At 48.1% G+C, this 18,325-nt stretch overlaps 1 protein-coding gene across 1 annotated transcript in view; it reads right to left on the bottom strand.

Annotated features, from left to right (window-relative positions):
* Positions 1 to 17,424, bottom strand: part of tmtc1 (transmembrane O-mannosyltransferase targeting cadherins 1) — a 172,180-nt gene extending 154,756 nt beyond the window's left edge. The window contains exon 1 of the mRNA XM_059652288.1: positions 17,035 to 17,424. Coding sequence (XP_059508271.1) covers positions 17,035 to 17,318 — 284 coding nt within the window. The 5' untranslated portion in view covers positions 17,319 to 17,424. The remainder of the gene's footprint in view (positions 1 to 17,034) is intronic.
* Positions 17,425 to 18,325: the final 901 nt, after the last annotated feature.

Raw genomic sequence — 18,325 nt, 5'->3', positions numbered from 1 at the left:
CTTCACGTCCACAAGGACATGAGGAGGCCATTCAGCCCTCAAACCTGCTGCTTCATTCAATCTCTTCATGGTTGATCTACACCTCAAACTCACCTATTCGTATCTTAGCTCCTTTCCTAAGGGGGAAACCAAACAAATGTAAATCTTTAAGTTCCATCAATCTCAGTACACGCAAGTGGCACAGTGGCTAGCACTGCTGCCTCACAGTAATGGGGACCCGGGTTCAACTCCACCCTCGGGTGACTGTCTGTGTGGAGTTTGCACATTCTCCCCGTGTCTGTGTGGGTTTCCTCTGGGTGCTCCAGTTTCCTCCCACAGTCCAAAGGCATGCAGATTACGGGAAACGCAGGGTTACTGGGATACGGTACGGGTTGGGTCTGAGTGGGATGCCCTTTGGAGGGTCAGTGTGGACCCCGTGAGCAGACTGTAGGGTTCTATGATAAACTCCTTGGTGCGTAAACTGCACTGTCCAATGCTTAAACCATTCACCCTAGTAATTCTATAATATCATAAAAGAGGAGGAAAATAATATTTGGTAGAATCGAGTGCCGAGGGAAGGGGGAGAAAGTCTATCCGCACCAGGGAATGGGGGAACGAGTCTATCCATGCTGGGGATCCTGGTGGGAGGGATTCAGAATGAGCTGGTGGAGGCTGGATGCGAAAGAATGCACTTTCTAGACCTCTCACCGGTTACCCATACATCCTCCTGGGGAATAAAAAAGTCAGTGAATTGTCAAAATTGTCCAAAATCGCACTTCACCTTCTGGTTAGAAAAAGCAACTGTGGACATTGAGTCTCTCAGCACAGAGAACGGGGAGGCAAGCTGCTGCTGACTGCTCTGTTCAGCATCAGAAACAGCCACGTGAGGGCATGTAGATTTAATTTTATAGCTAGGACCAGACAGCAGGCTGACACAAGTTAGTTTGAATAAGCCAGCCCCTGATCACTCACCCACTTCTCCTCACACTCTGTGTGCCATTTGGCAGTGTGCTGCGTGCCAGAAGATGAGAATAAATAACACGCGTCGCCACATAAGAGACAGCAACATTTGTGCCATTCAAACAACATATTTGCAAACTCTTTCTGATGAATTTGAGGGTGCATACATGAGGATCAATGGTCGGCACAACATTGTGGGCTGAAGGGTCTGTTCTGTGCTGTACTGTTCTATGTTCTATGTTCTATGAATGCTGTGCCAATACTGTGCACTGGTCTAGGGTCTCCTCTTTCCACAGCACTTCAACACCTTTACATTTTCTTCAGAGCAAGTCCAACTGGTGCAGTTTCTGGAGCACAGAAGGAAAAAGTCTGGAGTCATTACTCCAGGATAAATATCTCTCCCTTCCAAAGAGACTCTCCGCTAAGCCAGCAAGCGATCCCTGGGTGTGCCAAGGTTCTCCTCTGGTTTTCCGGTCTCCCCAGGTCTTCAGGAAGCACCTTCTCACAAAAGGTACAGCCACCATGAGAGTGGGTCTGAGTTAATGGATCTGCTGGTCTTTTGACTCCCATCCTTTTCCTATGTTTGCATCTTAGGGAACATTGCCAACCTCGACAAACCAGCCACCCCTGTTCCCCTCTCTCTTCTATCCAACCATTTAATTCCTGCACCATGTGCTTTCCATCCACTGTTCCATTCTGGGACATCCTACATTTTGGTCAATTGGTTACTCTTAAAGAAAAACATAGGCTTTCTGGAAGAAAAAAAAAACTCAGAAATATTTCTTATTTCTCTTTTCCTGAAACTTGCGTGAATGTATGCTTTGGGGATTTTTATTTTGCTCATTCACAGGTTTTGGTCGTCACTGGTAGGGCCAGCATTTACTGTCCTAGAGCTAAAGGTCTGAAGTCACATAAAGGCCAGGCCAGGTAAGGATGACAGATTTCCTTCCCTGATGGACAATAGTGAACTAGATTTTTCTTTTCAAAATGACAATTGGCAGTAGTTGCGTGGTTGTTTTTAAACTAGCTTTCCTTTGCCTTTATTCTAGGAACTCATTGAATAAATATTCCATCATTTGTCATGGTGACATTTGAACCCTTGTCCCCAGAACATGAAGCTCGGCTTCTAAATTACTAATCCAGCAACATTACCAGCCTGTGGCCACCTGCTCCCGAGGAATTGACATGGATAAGCATTTATACATTTATATCGTTGTACAGTTGCAGATGCCAGTTTGTTCAAATGGCCATGCATCTTTGAGACACAGGCTGGTCTGACATTAGGTCCCGCCCAGTCTCCACATGAGCACACCTTTCCAGCGAGAGTTACTTGTCAGTGATCTGTCCTTGCCGTGGAATGAAGGCCCAGTGCACACAGCTAACCCCCCGCCCCATTGCCACTGTAGCTAAGCCTCGTTAAGATCAGCACCTGTGCATGCAGTGCTCTGTTCCGTTAAAATAACCCAATGGTCCTTGAGCAAACTGAGCGAGGGTTACAATGCCCTATTAATACCCACTTTTGGGGACAGGGGTGAATACGAACCAGCATCCCAGCTATAAACACACATCCTTCTGGGGAATGCATGTGCTAAACTAACATGCCCCAAGCAGTTGGATAGCCCAGCTCCTGAACATAACACCAGGACGACGGTCACAGAGATCAGATATTGGATTCCTGCTGAGACTATGGAAACCGTACCCTTGACAGTGAGCCGTCTCCTGAAAGAGTCCAGGTTGAGGTGGGAATGGTGATGAGAGGTCACCATTTTTGGTTGGAAAAGATTCGGCATCTAAAACATCCAGTCGAGATTCATATTTCCGCGCAAGCTACGGTTTAGAATATTTTATCGATTTTACGCTGGAAAAATGAAGCAAACCGGCAGGCCCTGGGAAAGAATGGAGATATTGGGTCAATTCATCTCTTGCCCAATGTCCCCAGGTCCTCATTGCTCCTCCAACTGTGGTGTTGGGTATCCTTCGCCTCAAAATATATAGCCATGATTTCATCAAGAAGGCTCTATATTCTGATAATCACTCCATAGGCCTCTCTGAATCTCTCTCTTCCTTCCAAAATGCTGCTTAAAACCTAACTCCTTGTCTGAGCTTTTGATCGAATGCCCCAGACCAACCATCCCACTATCTGTGTATCTGGCTCAGACTTACTTTGTGTCTGACAACATGCCCGTGTAGCATATTATTATGGCAAAGGCACTGTTGGAAAACAAGCTGTTGTGGCTGTGAAAAACCTGGCTGCTTTTCAAGAAAAAGATTGGCTTTTCAGAGAACAGGCACTGAAATGTCAGGCCAACAAAGTAAAAATGTGCAAGATGCACTGAAACCTTGTGCCTGATGACAATAAATATCCATCTTTTCTGTTCCTGGTGTAAATAAGTCAGCTGCGTTTGGTAGCACACCATGGAGTTATCGACAGTCCAAACTGAGATACAGAGATGTCACGCAGCCTGTCAATGAATTCCCATTTCATTCAGCAGGCCATCTGAAATCATGAACTGCTCACAGCAGCAAGCAGAAACAGCAACAATCCAGGGCTTTGTCCTAAAAATACACTGCTCTGACCCGGGAACACACAGCATTCTAGCCACACTATTTCACAAGGTACAACATAAAACATGAAATAAAAATACTTCTCCCAGTTACGAAGATGAGCAAATAAATAACTCATTGTTGAAAGACCTGACATCAATCAGGTGATCAACCAGGATTCTCAATCAACATAATTCTGGGTTACTGACTGAAACAAAACTTACTTTATTAAGATTCAAAAACTGGTTAATGTACTTGGTCAATGATATAGATTTATAAATGCTTATCCCTCTCCATTCCCTCGGTGGAGGTGGTGGCAGACTGATAATGTTGGTCGATTGGTAATTCAAAAGACCAGGCCCATGTGTTAGGGACAAGGGTTCAAATGCCACTGTGACAAATGGTGGAACTTTTATTCACTAAGAATCAAGATTAAAGGAGTGGGGGGGGATGGAATAGTCTAACAGCAGCCATGTAATTACGGCCAATTGTCATTTTAAAAAGTCTAGTTCACTATTGTCCATCAGAGAAGGAAATCTGTCATCTTACTTGGTCTGCCCTCCACGGGTCACCAGATCTTTAATGGTGCTCTGGGTAACCAGGGTTGGGCAATAAATGCAACCAGCAATGTCGCGCGCCTGTGAACGAACAAAATAAAAATCCCCAAAACATACACAAGCTTCAGGAAAAGAGAAATTAACAAAAAAATTCTCAGTGGCTAGCTTTCTGAAATAAAACACCATACTCTTCTCTTCAAGAATAACCAGTTGGTCAACAGGTAGAATGTTCCAGAATCTACTGCGCTTATGTTCTGATTGATGTGGCTGAGTCACTCATCAGGCACGGTGTCTCTGAAGTCATACAGAGATGAGCTTGCTCAGGAATAATCTTAAAATGCTTCTCCAATCTTTATATCAAAAGAACAAATAGGCTTAATCCTGAACACAAGAGGTCTTCCCTTTCTGAAACGAGTGAGGCCAGTTGGGCAGCTCGTTCTTCAGCTGGTTAAAATCTAATTTCTAAATGGTCTCAGTAAAATTTCAAATTTCTTTTCATGATAACACTGAAGTACTAAATTTGAAATAAATCAAATTTCCAAAAACACTTCAAAACTCACGTCCTCAAAGCAATATTAAATATAAAAGGCCTTCCATAAAAATAGTTTATTGATTAAATTTGTAGAAATATATTTCATAAAAGTAGCATAAAATTATATTATGTGTGACATATTTCAACATGAATCTTACAGAATTTGCAATAAAATTCAACTGATCTGTCTAAGGCACGTGCCACTGAAACGGACTCTAATAGACTTAATATTTACAAAGCACATTCTATGTCAGCTATACACCCTCAGGGCTAAAGATTTCAAATTGTATATTACAGAAACTGAGACAGATATGCAATATTTCTCAGTGCATTATTGGCTACTCTGAAGCAATTTCAGCACAAGAACCCAGTGCATTTTCAGACCTCTTGATTTCCACAATGTACTTTCTTTCTAGGCCATCTCAGGTTTTAGGTTTTAGGTTTTCTTGTCCCTCTGTGTAGTGTGGCTGGAAATACCTACGTCACAGCCTTCTCGCATTGGGCCTCAACAGGAGCTGCCATAAAGTTCAATGCATCCCCCAGCACACAGTGATAACAAAGTGTGGAGCTGGACGAGCACAGCAGGCCAAACAGCATCTTAGGTGCACAAAGGCTGACGTTTCGGGCCTAGACCCTTCATCAGAAAAAGCCATGGGCCGTGGAATGTGCCAATCTGCAACATTCGATTGAGGACTTTCTGCACCACAGGACCTGGAGGTTTCGGGCTGAGCGAAGACCAACGGAGTTGATGATACTTCAGGTGCAGTTGATGTCCGTCTTGGTAATATGACCCTGGGAACAGCCATAGAGCTGCATCACATATTGGCCATGACAAAACCTGCTGCATTCTCTCCACACCTTGCTTGCCGAAAGGAATATTCCACCAAAACCGTAAACGACAGTCTTTCCCCCACTTACAGCCATTCGGAGGGCAGCTGAAGTGGTAGCGGCTCCGAGTGAGTAGGGAGCGTCTGGCACGAAGGGGCCTCTCTTGCCACCAGCCAAGGTCCATCTTGGTGCTAGTTTTAAAGTCCTGATGATAAGCCGTTCTGCTGAGTGACCTTGACAGTCTGCTCAGGGAACCATCCCAGTTGGAGTCAACGCCTTGATTTCCCCCATGGCCTCGAGGTCTTTGTGCGCTGATGACCGTCTGACAGACCTGCGGTTGAAGCTTTTTCTCTGTCATAAGCTTTTCCACGTGAGACAGGTCACACAGCACAGTGCAACTACCCAGGGCATTCTGCAGCAATGTGGCTAGAACCATTCTGCACAAAACCGAGGGGCCAGCCAGGAGCTCAGTACATAGTGACCGTCCGTGCACAGTTTGATGCAGAAACACTCAGGGATTGCTATCAGGACGAGGCCGACGTTGGGTATGTTTTTACATCTCCTTTACATAGAGGTTTGTGTATCACATCTCTGCAAACGCACCCCGTTTTCAACCTCCAGACTAGATGGAAGGTAGATCTAGGGACCACCATTGTGTAGGAGTGAGGAACAGGCTAGATTTGTACCACGTACAGCAACAGAGTGCCTCACAGCTGATGGCCAGGTTCTTACCCACAATACAGTGGGAGTACTGCACCTATGTGCCCAGGTTTTGTTTGACCATGCCTACTCTCACATTCTGGCTTTACGAACACAGCCAGACTCTGCAAACCATACCCCTCGTACCCGCAGGAAACCGGGCAAAGGACTGGTCAACTCAATTTGCAAAATTAAAAAGGTCCTCGCCCTAGCCTCAATTTACCTTGGTTCTTGGTGTCAATTCAAACTGGCCCCACTCAGCATGGGCAACGATAGCAGATCTGACCAAGAGACAGTGGCATCATCCTTGTAAACAGGCTTTGGCCTGAGTGCTTTGTGGGATAGTTACCCTTCCTCCATCTGCATTCTTCCCACTGGACTCTCTGCAGAGCAACAGTATCTCAACTGTGGATTTCAAAGAGGAAATGCATCATGTCGTTGTGCAATATTCTGTCTGGTCCAGGCTGGCGTCTACCCAAAGTATCCAGTACAAAGGGGGTGGGAATCCCTGAGCAGCATGAGACTCTCCAAGATATTGCTGCCGGGTATAACAGGTCTGGTCAGGGTAAGTGACCAGCTACAGAACACACCTAAACCAACTACCAATGAGTTTGGACAGAATTGTATAGTCCACATTCAGCAGTGCGACAGGCTATCAATTTCAAATTTCCTCTCTCCTTCCTGTTTATAGACATACTTGTTTTTCCTCACCAAAGACACCTGCATCTGTCGATAACAGAGTGTGAATGCACTAATGTATGGTCAGCCTGTCTCCTACATATCAGCTGCAGACCATATTCCAAGTATGCTATTTGCTTTCAGAAGCTGCTCTCCTCTCTCCCATCTTGAAATCGTGAACTCAAAACCCTACCATGCAATGATATGCAATGCACCATTTATAGGCTCATTCCAGAGTAGCCACGCACCAAAGTGGCTGGCCTGTTGCAGTACAAATTTGACTCATTCACTGACGCTCATCAGGGGTCCTTGCTGAGCCAACCTACGTGAGTCCTGTCCCCCACACACAATACTGTAACGCACCAATGCAACACGTGAAATTCACCGCCTTACCAACAGCTTACTCTCAGGATGGGTGTATCAACTGGGCAGCTATTGGCCTTCAGAATCCAAGCTGAGGCTGTGGAGATCAAGTACTGCATCTACTTTGGGTTCTGGTGCTTGATAGGGTTTTGCAAAGTTCGGAACAGACAAGCAGTTACTTCTCTGCTGAGCATTTAATCACATTCTCCAGCTCATCTTTACATTGCTGGCCTCCGTAACAAAGTTAGAATCATGCCAGATATTTGGAACGAGACACCAGTAGATCCGTTTAGTCACAAAGGTGAACCTGCTAAAGGCTAGCAGAAGAAACAGATGACCGTCCTGATGTTACAGTGTCAATTGACAAAATAATACCTGCCGATCTCTCTGTAACTACAGATAAAACTGAGCTCCTTTCTCTCTCGCCTGAAATTCAGACCACATCAGGCTTTGCTGAGTTATCAAATTTCACTCTGTCGACTATCACCAAGCTCACTTTAAATATTGCCAGGTAGCATCTGGCAGTTGGGAAACTCATTGGTAGTTGGAGCTGGTTAATAATTCACAAGGATTAAAGCAATCACACGGTTTCTCCAGCCTTTGTAACTCGCATTCGGAAAAGTGAGGGACACTTCCTTGATAACTTCACTTGGGGTAGCTGCAAAGAGGGAACTGGACGAAGCCAGTCAGACCTTCAAGCTTGTTCTGTTACACCAGCGATGATGTGCACCTCACCTCCTGCTTTCATATCCGAACCCAACACCACAGCTTTACAAACACAGAATACACAGCCTACCTGGGAAGATGATGGGCAGTATTTTCAGTTGCCATAGCAACTGTAGATGAGAGATATCAAGAAATCAGTAAGGGTTCCAGTAAGAAGGTGACGACACGAATTTGTACAACAGGCCAGTACCTATTAAGTATTCGTGTGCAGACACAGAGGAACGATAACCAGTTGGTGAAAGAACTGGAAAGGGGGCTCGCACTCACACTCATTCCCTAACAAGAAAGGGGCAGGGTTAGGATGGAGAGCTGTGTCAGCAACAGGACAGACAGAAATTTATAAAATTACACTTACAGGTGTGCGAACACACACAAACAGAATCAGATGCAAAGAGGGAAGAATACATTAATGTTTAACAAAGCCTTATCAACACACGAGCACAGAAGCTCACACACTCAGTCACACAGAATGTTCGCCCACATAACACCCACCCACTCATTAACACACAGCCCGCGCTCTCACATTAACACACACAGCACCCACCCACTCGTTAACACACAGACCACCCACCTACACAGCACCCACCTATTTGTTTACACACAAACCAACCACCCACCCACCCTGCACCCACAGTCACACACAGCACCCACCCACTCACTTACACACAGACCGCCCACACACACACAGAGCTCCCACACTCGGACTAGCCTCCCACAACACAGGCAAGCAAGACTGGGCCGATGAGTTAGGTCAGGTGTCACTCCAATGCCTTCAGCAGATTAAAACCACTGCAATGAGCAGGAGACCACTCATACCCACATAAATAACCGGGTCAGCGTAACTTACACGAGCAAATGTAAAACACAACCAGTTAGGAAACTGCCGCAGAACATTCTGAGAGAGAGAATTAATCTGTGCTCGGACAGGCATAGGTTAATCAGAGGTGGTCAGCGCGACTTTGTCAAGGGGAGATCAGAGAGGTCTCACTGAGTTTTTCAAGCAGGTGATTAAACGTGAGAGCCAGAAATGCCTTTGTTAAAAATCTCAGCCAGAAGGTAGGTGGTGGATATCTGAGACAAAAGCAGAAATTGCTGGTGAGGCTCAGCAGGTCTGGCAATATCTCTGGGAAGAAAGCAGAGTTAACACCTCAAAGTCGAATGACTCTTCATCAGAACTTACAGGGAGATTATAATGGAGCTGTCCAAAGCATCAGTTAGACTACTCTGTGCAGTTTGAGGAAGGATATGACTGTCCTAGAGAGGGTTCAGAGGAGAGCCACCAGGACATTGCTTGGACTGGTGCATTTCAGCTATGAAGAGAGATTAGATAAGGTGGTGTTGTTTCCCTTAAAGCAGAGAGCTGAGGGGATACCTGATAGAGGTGTACAAAATTATGAGAGGCATAGATAGGAAGAAAGCTTTCCCCTTAATATAGGGATCAACAACCAGTGAGCATAGTTTTATGGTGAAAGGCAGGAGGGGGTTTTACAAAGTTTGTTTCTCAGACAGAAGATGGTGGATATCTGGAACACAATGGTAGAGGCAGGAATCATTTAAGAAATATTTGGATATTATTCACTTCAAATGTCATTGCATAGGCAACTATGGGCCAATGGAAACGGGACAACTGCACATCAGTGCTTTATGGCCAGTGTGAACAGAATGGGCTAAAAGGGTCTTTTTTCATACTGTAGACTCTCTGACTCTAATTGTTATCTGTATGACACTATATGGCTAGCATCTTAGGCTCTGTCATGCTGGGCTTTTTATTTCTTCATTTTTCTAAATTGATTCCCCCCCAAGAATCTGTACCTAGGTACCTTTGCACCTGAAATGGCACTGTGACAACTTATGAAGTTTTCACTGTATTCACGTGACTACACGTGGCAATAAAGCTAATTCTAAAACTCTAAGGATGCCAAACACTCAAAACTACTGACATAACCATACTTGTCGAATTTGACCAGTTACTGTTTATTCAAAGTAATTACAATTGGGAGAAGCTGTATTGACAAGCATCTCATTCAGTTCTGGAACAGCTAATGACAAACTTCAGAATTCTGTTAACTTCCTCAGCACAATGTGACATTTAACTTGCCAGCAGACTCATGCTGCTGAATTGTTCTCCAGTGCAGACAAATGTCAGGGGTGTGCCAATGAAACTTCCCTATGCAAGTTGGCATTGCTTAGATTTCCTCCCCTTAGGCACTCTCTCATTCTTTGCTCTTCCAAAAATTACCATTACAACAAATTTCCCTCAGTTTCCAGTAAACACCCAACATCCCCAATTTTTCAAATCAATATTCTAAACTTTTCTGTCCTTAAAGGCACTACCCTCCCCCAACCCCCGTTAAAAGCTATACTCGCAGCCCCATGTTCTCCAAGCAAAGGTCAATGCCTGTAATTTCTGGCAGAGAAGGAACCCCCATTGCTGGGTGATCAGGAGGAGTCTATCCCACTTCCCTGCTTATTCTCTGTACAAACTTCATTCCTTCCTTCATTCAACTGCCCATCCAATTTTGAAACCATTGGTTGCTTCACTTATCAATATCATGACCAGTTCCAGGTAACTACCACTCATTGCATTAAAAAGATTCCATCTCACATTCCCCCACTGAAAATCTTTAAAATTTATGCCCCCTAGGGCTTGCACCATCAGATTAATGGGAAGAGTCACTGCTTTCCTCATGTTTAGAACATAAGAAATAGGAGCAGGAGTAGGCCATCTGGCCCCTTGAGTCTGTGCTGCCATTCAGTATGATCATGGTTGATCGTTCTCTATCCTGGCTGCTCACCATAACCCTTAATTCCTTAAATGCTGACTCCATTACTCTCCAAGGATTTCCCTTTAACCATGCAGTCACCTCCGAGATCAATCACGTCCAGTTTGCATCCTTCCAGTCGTGCAGGCACCATTCTCAACTCTAGTCCCATCCAAGTCCTAAATAGCATTCCCCACGCTCGCGACCATCCACTGACTTCTCTGGAAAGGTGCCAGCCAGCTGGCGGCATTGGTAAGCCCTACCGCCACGTAAAATGAACACAGTCTGCATCGCCAGCACTCACGCTGTACCTGACGCTTTTAAAGTGCCAGCAATTTGCACGACTCCAACAAGCTTCAAACTTCACTCGCGAAGGAACAGCAGAGAACTGAAATATTCTGAGACAAAAAGGAAACATATTGAGATCACAAAATGTATACATGAACAATATAAAGCATCTCGTGAAATTGCCAGTGCCCTCTCAGAGCATTCCTGTTGTTGGGGCGTGAGAAGTTTTGAGAAGACAGTACTCCCCATCCAACCCGTGTTACCCTGAGGGCACATGAGAGTCAAACACACAGAATTAATTTGTCACGAATAGGACAGACTAGGTAGGTGTGGCAGGCTTTCTTTCCTGAAGGATTTTTAGTCAACTTGTGGGTTTTTAAATTGCAATCTGACAACCTGCTAATGCTAGCACACAAATTGGATTATATTTGAAAATAAGACACATTTAATAAGGCTATGTTAAAAGAGCACTAGGGTGGGGTTCATCGAATAGTTTTTCAGAAGAGCTAGTATAAGCACAGTAGAGCAAACGGTCTTTGTTCATGTAGTAAGTCTTTCTCACCACACTGTGGTCAATCTTCACTTGACAGCCTGGCCAACAGGTTATTTCACTACTGCACATATCACCCATAAGATCTGATCCGGTCTTCTGCAACCATGCACCTACCAGTGAGCCGAAAGGAAAAATGGCAATCAAGCTGGTCCCCATCCACCTCCCTAGACCACGAACACTGGAGTCTGCAGCAGCGTACAACACAAGCCTCCCAGGTCAGCCGGTTCACCATCCATCGAATAACTCCGGGATCTTCCAGGAGAGCGGTACCTTGACAATAGCAGTGCAGCCCAATCCCTCAAAGTGAAAATAGCCCAAGTGCAGCCCCACCTTAGTTGTTGGGCTTGGAGTAGATACAGAGTGGTATTCACACCCAATATCTCTTTAATTAAAAAAGTACATAAAAGGATCATTGGGTCAGACTATTTGAAAAACTGCCACAAATCTGAAAGACGCAAGCATGGACACCTCACTTCCGAACTACAAGCTGCACTGTCGAGGACTGATTGTATTTTTCCATTGGAACCTGCACAGAATTTGCGACACAGAAACAATCCAACTGCCACAACGCATCTGCTCATGACCACACTGGTATGAGTGACCAGTGCACATCCAGCTGTGAATGGTGGTAGACAATTAAACAACTGAATGGAGGAGGAGGCTCCGCAAATATCCGCATCCGCAATGATGGAAGAGCCCAGCAGAGTAGTTCAAGATAAGGCTGAAGCATTCGCAGCCATCTTCAGCCAGAAGAGCCAAGTGAAAGAACCGTGTTGGTGTCTTCCTGTGGTCCAGAGCTTTACTGATACCAGTTTTCAGCCAATCCGAGTCACTCCACATAATATCAAGAAATGATTGGAGACGCTGGATACTGCAAAGGCTACAGGCCCTGACAACATTCCAGCAATTAGAACATAGAACATTACAGCACAGTACAGAAAACTTGTGCTCCAGAACTTGCTGCTCCCCTAGCCCAGCTGTTCCAGTACAGCTCCAACACTGGCATCTATCCAAAAATGTGGAAATGACCGAGCATGTCCTATACATAAAAAGCAGGACATATCAAATCCAGCCAATTTCCAACCCATCAGTCTATGCTCAATCATCAGTAAAGTGATGCAAGTTGCCATCAACTGTGCTATCGAGCAGCACCTGCTCAGAGACACCCAGTTTGGGTTCTGCCAGGGCCACTCAGCTCCCTCATGACAACCTTGGTTCAAAAGAGTTGAATTCCAGTGGTGAGGGGACAGTGACAGCCCTTGACATCCAGGCTGCATTCGAACGAGTGTGACATCAAAGAACCCTAGTAAAGCTGGTATCAGACAGATAGCTCTCCACTGGTTGGAGTCGCACCTGGCACTTGGAAAGGTAGTTGTGGTTGTTGGAGGTCAGTACTTTCCCGGTTTTAAATCAGCCTTAAAATTTCCATCGATGAGGGGGTTCATCCACATTCATGCATATTATCTTCGTAGTAAAATTCTTTCAAGTGACGTTACCACTACCCCACATTAAATGTGTCCACCCCTGACAGGTTATGTGACATCCCATCCTCTCGCTGTTTATATTTTCCTGTTAGGATAATTTAAACTGTCCCTCACTACACCACCTCAACCCTACACAGATGCCTGAAAATCACAGCTATCCACTCTCTCTCACACAGGATGTTCAGCACCACAAAGAGGACGGAAGATCCACAACCAGTTGTAACAAATGCCATATCTTCAGGGAGTACATGACAAAATGACTGGATATCTGACACCGAATTATGAAGAACAGATACACAGGAGTAATTATGGGCGGCAATTTATTTTGCTCTCTCGTGGCTATGTAAAATATTAAGAAGTTGGTACGGCTTAAAATCTAAGGAATGGTCGACACCCAATCTATTTCGCCCGGTCTTTCCAATGCCGTACGTTGCGAGCACAGTTGTTCGTTTCACACATTATACTTATTTATACTTGCCTATTGTTCGTGCCTCATTGTGTGTGCTGTTGCAGCGCTCCCCATCTTACCGAGGCAAAGTGCATTAAGTTTCACATGTTAGCGACTAACATTGCTCAAGTATTATGCATAAAACTGCATGTAAAATTACTCAAACACAAACAATATGTGTTTCACTGACTAGGTTACAGATGTTGCAACATTCCACTTCAATCACACACAGAGCATCAAACATATTCATAAACACATACACTCCAATGTCAAACAGAACGGCTTTGCGAGGAGGAAGGTATCGTGTTTTATATTTCCACAAGACAAAGACAGAGACAGCCTCATTATATAACAACTGGGCTGGAGTTATGAGCAAGTGAGATTATTGCCAAAATTATCTGAACTGATAACCTTTTACATCCCTTTCTTCCACAAAACAATAAACATGTTCACTGTTTTGTGTGCAGTGCCACAAATACAGAAGACTCGCAGCAACCTCAGCCCAAACTGGCCTTTATTATACAAGCCAGGAGTCTGACGGCTGTTCAACTGGAAAATACCTCATCACCAAATCTGACAATGCACTTGAATGATGCTGCAAACCAAACAGTGTGGGGAAATCTTGGCTGATGTGCCAACTGTCTTTACTGAAGGATTAGCAAGGCTTGTGTGGCTCTGCAGACAGCTTGACAGATCACAGACACGCTGCCATTCTGTCTCCAGGGAGAAGTCTGGAAGTCTTAATACATACTCCCAGGAATATTGTACCTGCCACACCAACTGAAGCATTAACCACTGCATTTTCTTAAAACAGATTATTGTTAACATTAATATATAAATACAACTTCATACATTTATAAACTGAATCTACACCATAGTATGTCAAACAATCTACCATCAATACGAGCTAAAGCATCTGCTTTTAATCGCCAACCTAGATGTGCACAGCTGCTATTGAACAGTGGAAAACAATTAACAATGTGATTAAAATAATCAAACTGTCTCATTGCTGCTTAATATTTAGCATTCTTCCAACTGTCTCCCAACACTCAGCGAGGAATCCCTTAGCTGTGGGAGTTCTCCGAAAATAATCTGGATTGGTGAAAGTACTAGAAGGACAACTTTTTAAAAAAATGCACTGCAATATTTACATCTGAAATAACAACATATTGTCACAGTTAATGTTTTGGGTCCAGTGACATTTTCTCAAAACTGAACCAGACCCGAAAGGGTAACTCTGATTTTTCTTCACAGATGCTGCCAGGCCTGCAGAATTTTTACAGCAACTTCTCTTTTTGCTTCTGATTTACAACATTCGCAGTTGCTTCCGTTTTTACTTATTATCACAAACCAATAATCAGTTTTGTAAAGAAAACTCATAGGTGAGGGCTCAAGAAATATTGATTTTAATCAAATCGAGATACTCAGTAAAAATATTGGATAAATAAACACAAACTGGACTTTGAATCTGCTGGGTGTTTATTTTTAGGTTAAAGCAAATAAAACTTGGAGGGGAAGATGATGACAACTTACTTCACAATAAATATTTTATGAAATGGCTTCATCTTCTGTTCTGAACCTGGTGTTCAGCTCAGCATTTGAGGGTTAATACACTTCTGTGCATACTGAGGAAAATCACTGAAGGACCTCCAAACTTTGATGTCCCTAATCTTAAATTTCACAGCGAATTAAAAAGAAGGTTCAAATGAAAATTTCAGTAGTGTGCTGTTGCTGTGAACTGTAACTTCCCACCCAGTCACTGGCCACATCAATGCATTGGCATTCCATTTGTGACGAAGTGCACTTTGACTCTGGGTGACACACAGCCGAACGCTGTCTCAAATGTAAAATTCTTATCCCTGTTTTCCAGTTATGCCCTTGCCCCATCCCTATCTCTGGAATGCTCTCCTGCTTTGCAACACCTTCTCAACTACCTGCCCTCATCTGAACCTGGCGTCTTACCCATATCCAAGTGCCATTATCCCACCTTTGGGTCCATGCTTTCAGCTGCCTGAGATCCCCTGAACCCTCTGTGTCAATCAACACTGAGTGACCCGCTTTGAAATCTATCCCCAAAGCATCTTTGTCCTTCAATAAATCGATGGGGGAGGGGTGGGGTGGGGTGGGGGTGGGGTGGGGGGGGTGGGGTGGGGTGGGGGTGGGGTGGGGGGGGTGGGGTGGGGGGGGTGGGGGTGGGGGGGGTGGGGGGAGGGGGGTGGGTGGGAGGGGTGGGAGGGGGGGTGGGGGGTGGGGTGGGGGGGGTGGAGGGGGGGGGCGGGGGGGCGGGGGGGTGGGAGTGGGGGGGGCGGGGGGGGCGGGGGGGTGGATGGGGATGGAGGGGGGGGTGGAGGGGGGGGTGGAGGGGGGGGTGGAGGGGGGGGTGGAGGGGGGGGGTGGATGGGGGGGGTGGATGGGGGGGGTGGATGGGGGGGGTGGATGGGGGGGGTGGAGGGGGGGGTGGGTGGGGGGGGGGTGAGAGGTGGGGGGGTGGGGGGGTGGGAGGGGGGTGGATAGGGGGGTGGATGGGGGGGTGGATGGGGGGATGGGGGGGTGGATGGGGGGGTGGGGGGTGGGAGGGGGGGTGGGGGGGAGGGGCGGTGAGGGGTGCGGGGGGAGGGGCGGTGAGGGGTGCGGGGGGAGGGGCGGTGAGGGGTGCGGGGGGAGGGGCGGTGGGGTGGGGGGTGGGGGGGAGGGGCGGTGAGGGGTGCGGGGGGAGGGGCGGTGAGGGGTGCGGGGGGAGGGGTGGGGGGTGGGGGGGAGGGGCGGTGAGGGGTGCGGGGGGAGTGGCGGTGAGGGGTGCGGGGGGAGGGGGTGGGGGGAGGGGGGGTGGGGTGGGGTGGGGGGGGGAGGGGCGGTGAGGGGTGCGGGGTGGAGGGGGGGTGGGGTGGGGGGTGGAGGGGGGGTGGGGGGGAGGGGCGGTGAGGGGTGCGGGGGGAGGGGCGGTGAGGGGTGCGGGGGGAGGGGTGGGGGGTGGGGGGGAGGGGCGGTGAGGGGTGCGGGGGGAGGGGCGGTGAGGGGTGCGGGGGGAGGGGGTGGGGGGAGGGGGGGTGGGGTGGGGTGGGGGGGGTGGGGTGGGGTGGGGGGGAGGGGCGGTGAGGGGTGCGGGGTGGAGGGGGGGTGGGTGCGGGGTGGAGGGGGGGTGGGGGGGGTGGGGTGTGTGGGGGGGAGGGGGGGGGGGTGGGGTGTGTGGGGGGGAGGGGGGGGTGTGTGGGGGGTGGGGGGTGGGGGGGGAGGGGGGGTGTGTGGGGGGTGGGGGGTGGGGGGGAGGGGGGGTGTGTGGGGGGTGGGGGGGGAGGGGGGGTGTGGGGGGGGAGGGGGGGTGTGTGGGGGGTGGGGGGGGAGCGGGGGTGGGGGAAGCAGTGTGGGAATTGTGGAGGTGCAGGGTGTTGGGGTGGGGAGTGTGGAGATGGAGGGAGGAGGTGTGGAGGTGGAAGGTGGACTGTGGGAACTGTGAGGTTGTAGGGAGGAGTTCGGGGGTGTCAGGGTTGGGAGTGTGTTGGTGTGTAGTGTGGAGGTGGAGGGAGGGGATGGAGAGTATGGGGGTGGAGGCGGAGGGGGTAGTGTGCGATCTGTGGGTTTGGAGGGAGGAGTTGGGGGTGTCGGGGGTGGGGAGTGTGGAGGTGAACCACTTACTTGAAGGTGAGGGTGCAGAGGGGTCGGTAGGATTTGTGACTGCTGCTCTCCCCTATGCTCTTGCCCCAGAAGTCATTGTGGAAGATGTTGGTGAGCGGGGCAGACGGTCTCAGGTCCGGGTTGTTGACTATCGCCCAGACATCGTCATGTACCAGCTCCCCGCTCAGGCCGGTGCAGTAAGCGGCAGCACAGACCGCAGCGCACAGCCCGTGCACCAGGCTAACGGGAAGCAGCGACAGGGCACTGGCGGCCCCGGGCTCCCTGTCCGCCGCTCGCACTCTCATCTCTCCCCGGGCATCGCATCCTCAGCTTCAGCGGCACAACCCGCAGCCCGATCCTGCACCCGGCTCCAGCTCTATCACTGCCCGCCCAGCCCAGGCGTACGGAAAAGCGGGCGGGGCCACAAACCAGCCGCCGGCTGGGGCTAGCGACATCGGGGAGGGGCAAAACACACTGGGAGGGGCAATGCATAGCAGGAGGGACAATACACATGGGGAGGGCAAAACAACCGGGGGGAGGGGGCAATACACATGGGGAGGAGTAATGTATACCGGGAGGGGAGATATATAACACGTGGGCAATTTATAGGGGTCTGGGGAATATCTACACCAGGAGGACGATATTCACCAGGAGGGCAATATACAGGGGTCTGGGGGGATATCTACACCAGGAGGACGATATTCACCAGGAGGGCAATATACAGGGGTCTGGGGGACATCTACACCAGGAGGACAATATACAGGGGTCTGGGGGGTATCTACACCAGGAGGATGATATACACCAGGAGGGCAATATACAGGGGTCTGGGGGATATCGACACCAGGAGGACGATATACACCGGGAGGGCAACATACAGGGGTCTGAGGGATATCTACACCAGGAGGACGATACACACCGGGAGGGCAATGTACACTGGGAGGGTATTAAACAGGGGTCTGAGGAATATCGACACCAGGAGGACGATATACACCGGGAGGGCCATATACACTGGGAGGGCATTATACAGGGGGCTAGGGAATATCTACACTAGGAGGACAATATGCACTAGGAGTGCAATATACAGGGGTCTGGGAGATATCTATACCAGGAGAGCAATATACACTGTGAGGGCAATATACTGGGGGACAGGAGGAATGTACAGGGGGCAAATATACAGGGGACAGGAATATGGGGGAACACAAGGGGAGCAGTGAAAGGCTAAAGTGTTGGGACACAATTCAGGGGTTGAGGGGAATATGCAGAGGCAGGGGATTTAATGGGGAGAAATGGGAATATAGGGGGCAGAATAAAG

Source organism: Stegostoma tigrinum, chromosome 18 (assembly GCF_030684315.1).
Source record: "Stegostoma tigrinum isolate sSteTig4 chromosome 18, sSteTig4.hap1, whole genome shotgun sequence".
NCBI lineage: Eukaryota > Metazoa > Chordata > Chondrichthyes > Orectolobiformes > Stegostomatidae > Stegostoma > Stegostoma tigrinum.
The sequence above is the reverse complement of the archived record's forward strand: the minus strand, read 5'-3'. Positions and strand labels throughout refer to the sequence as shown.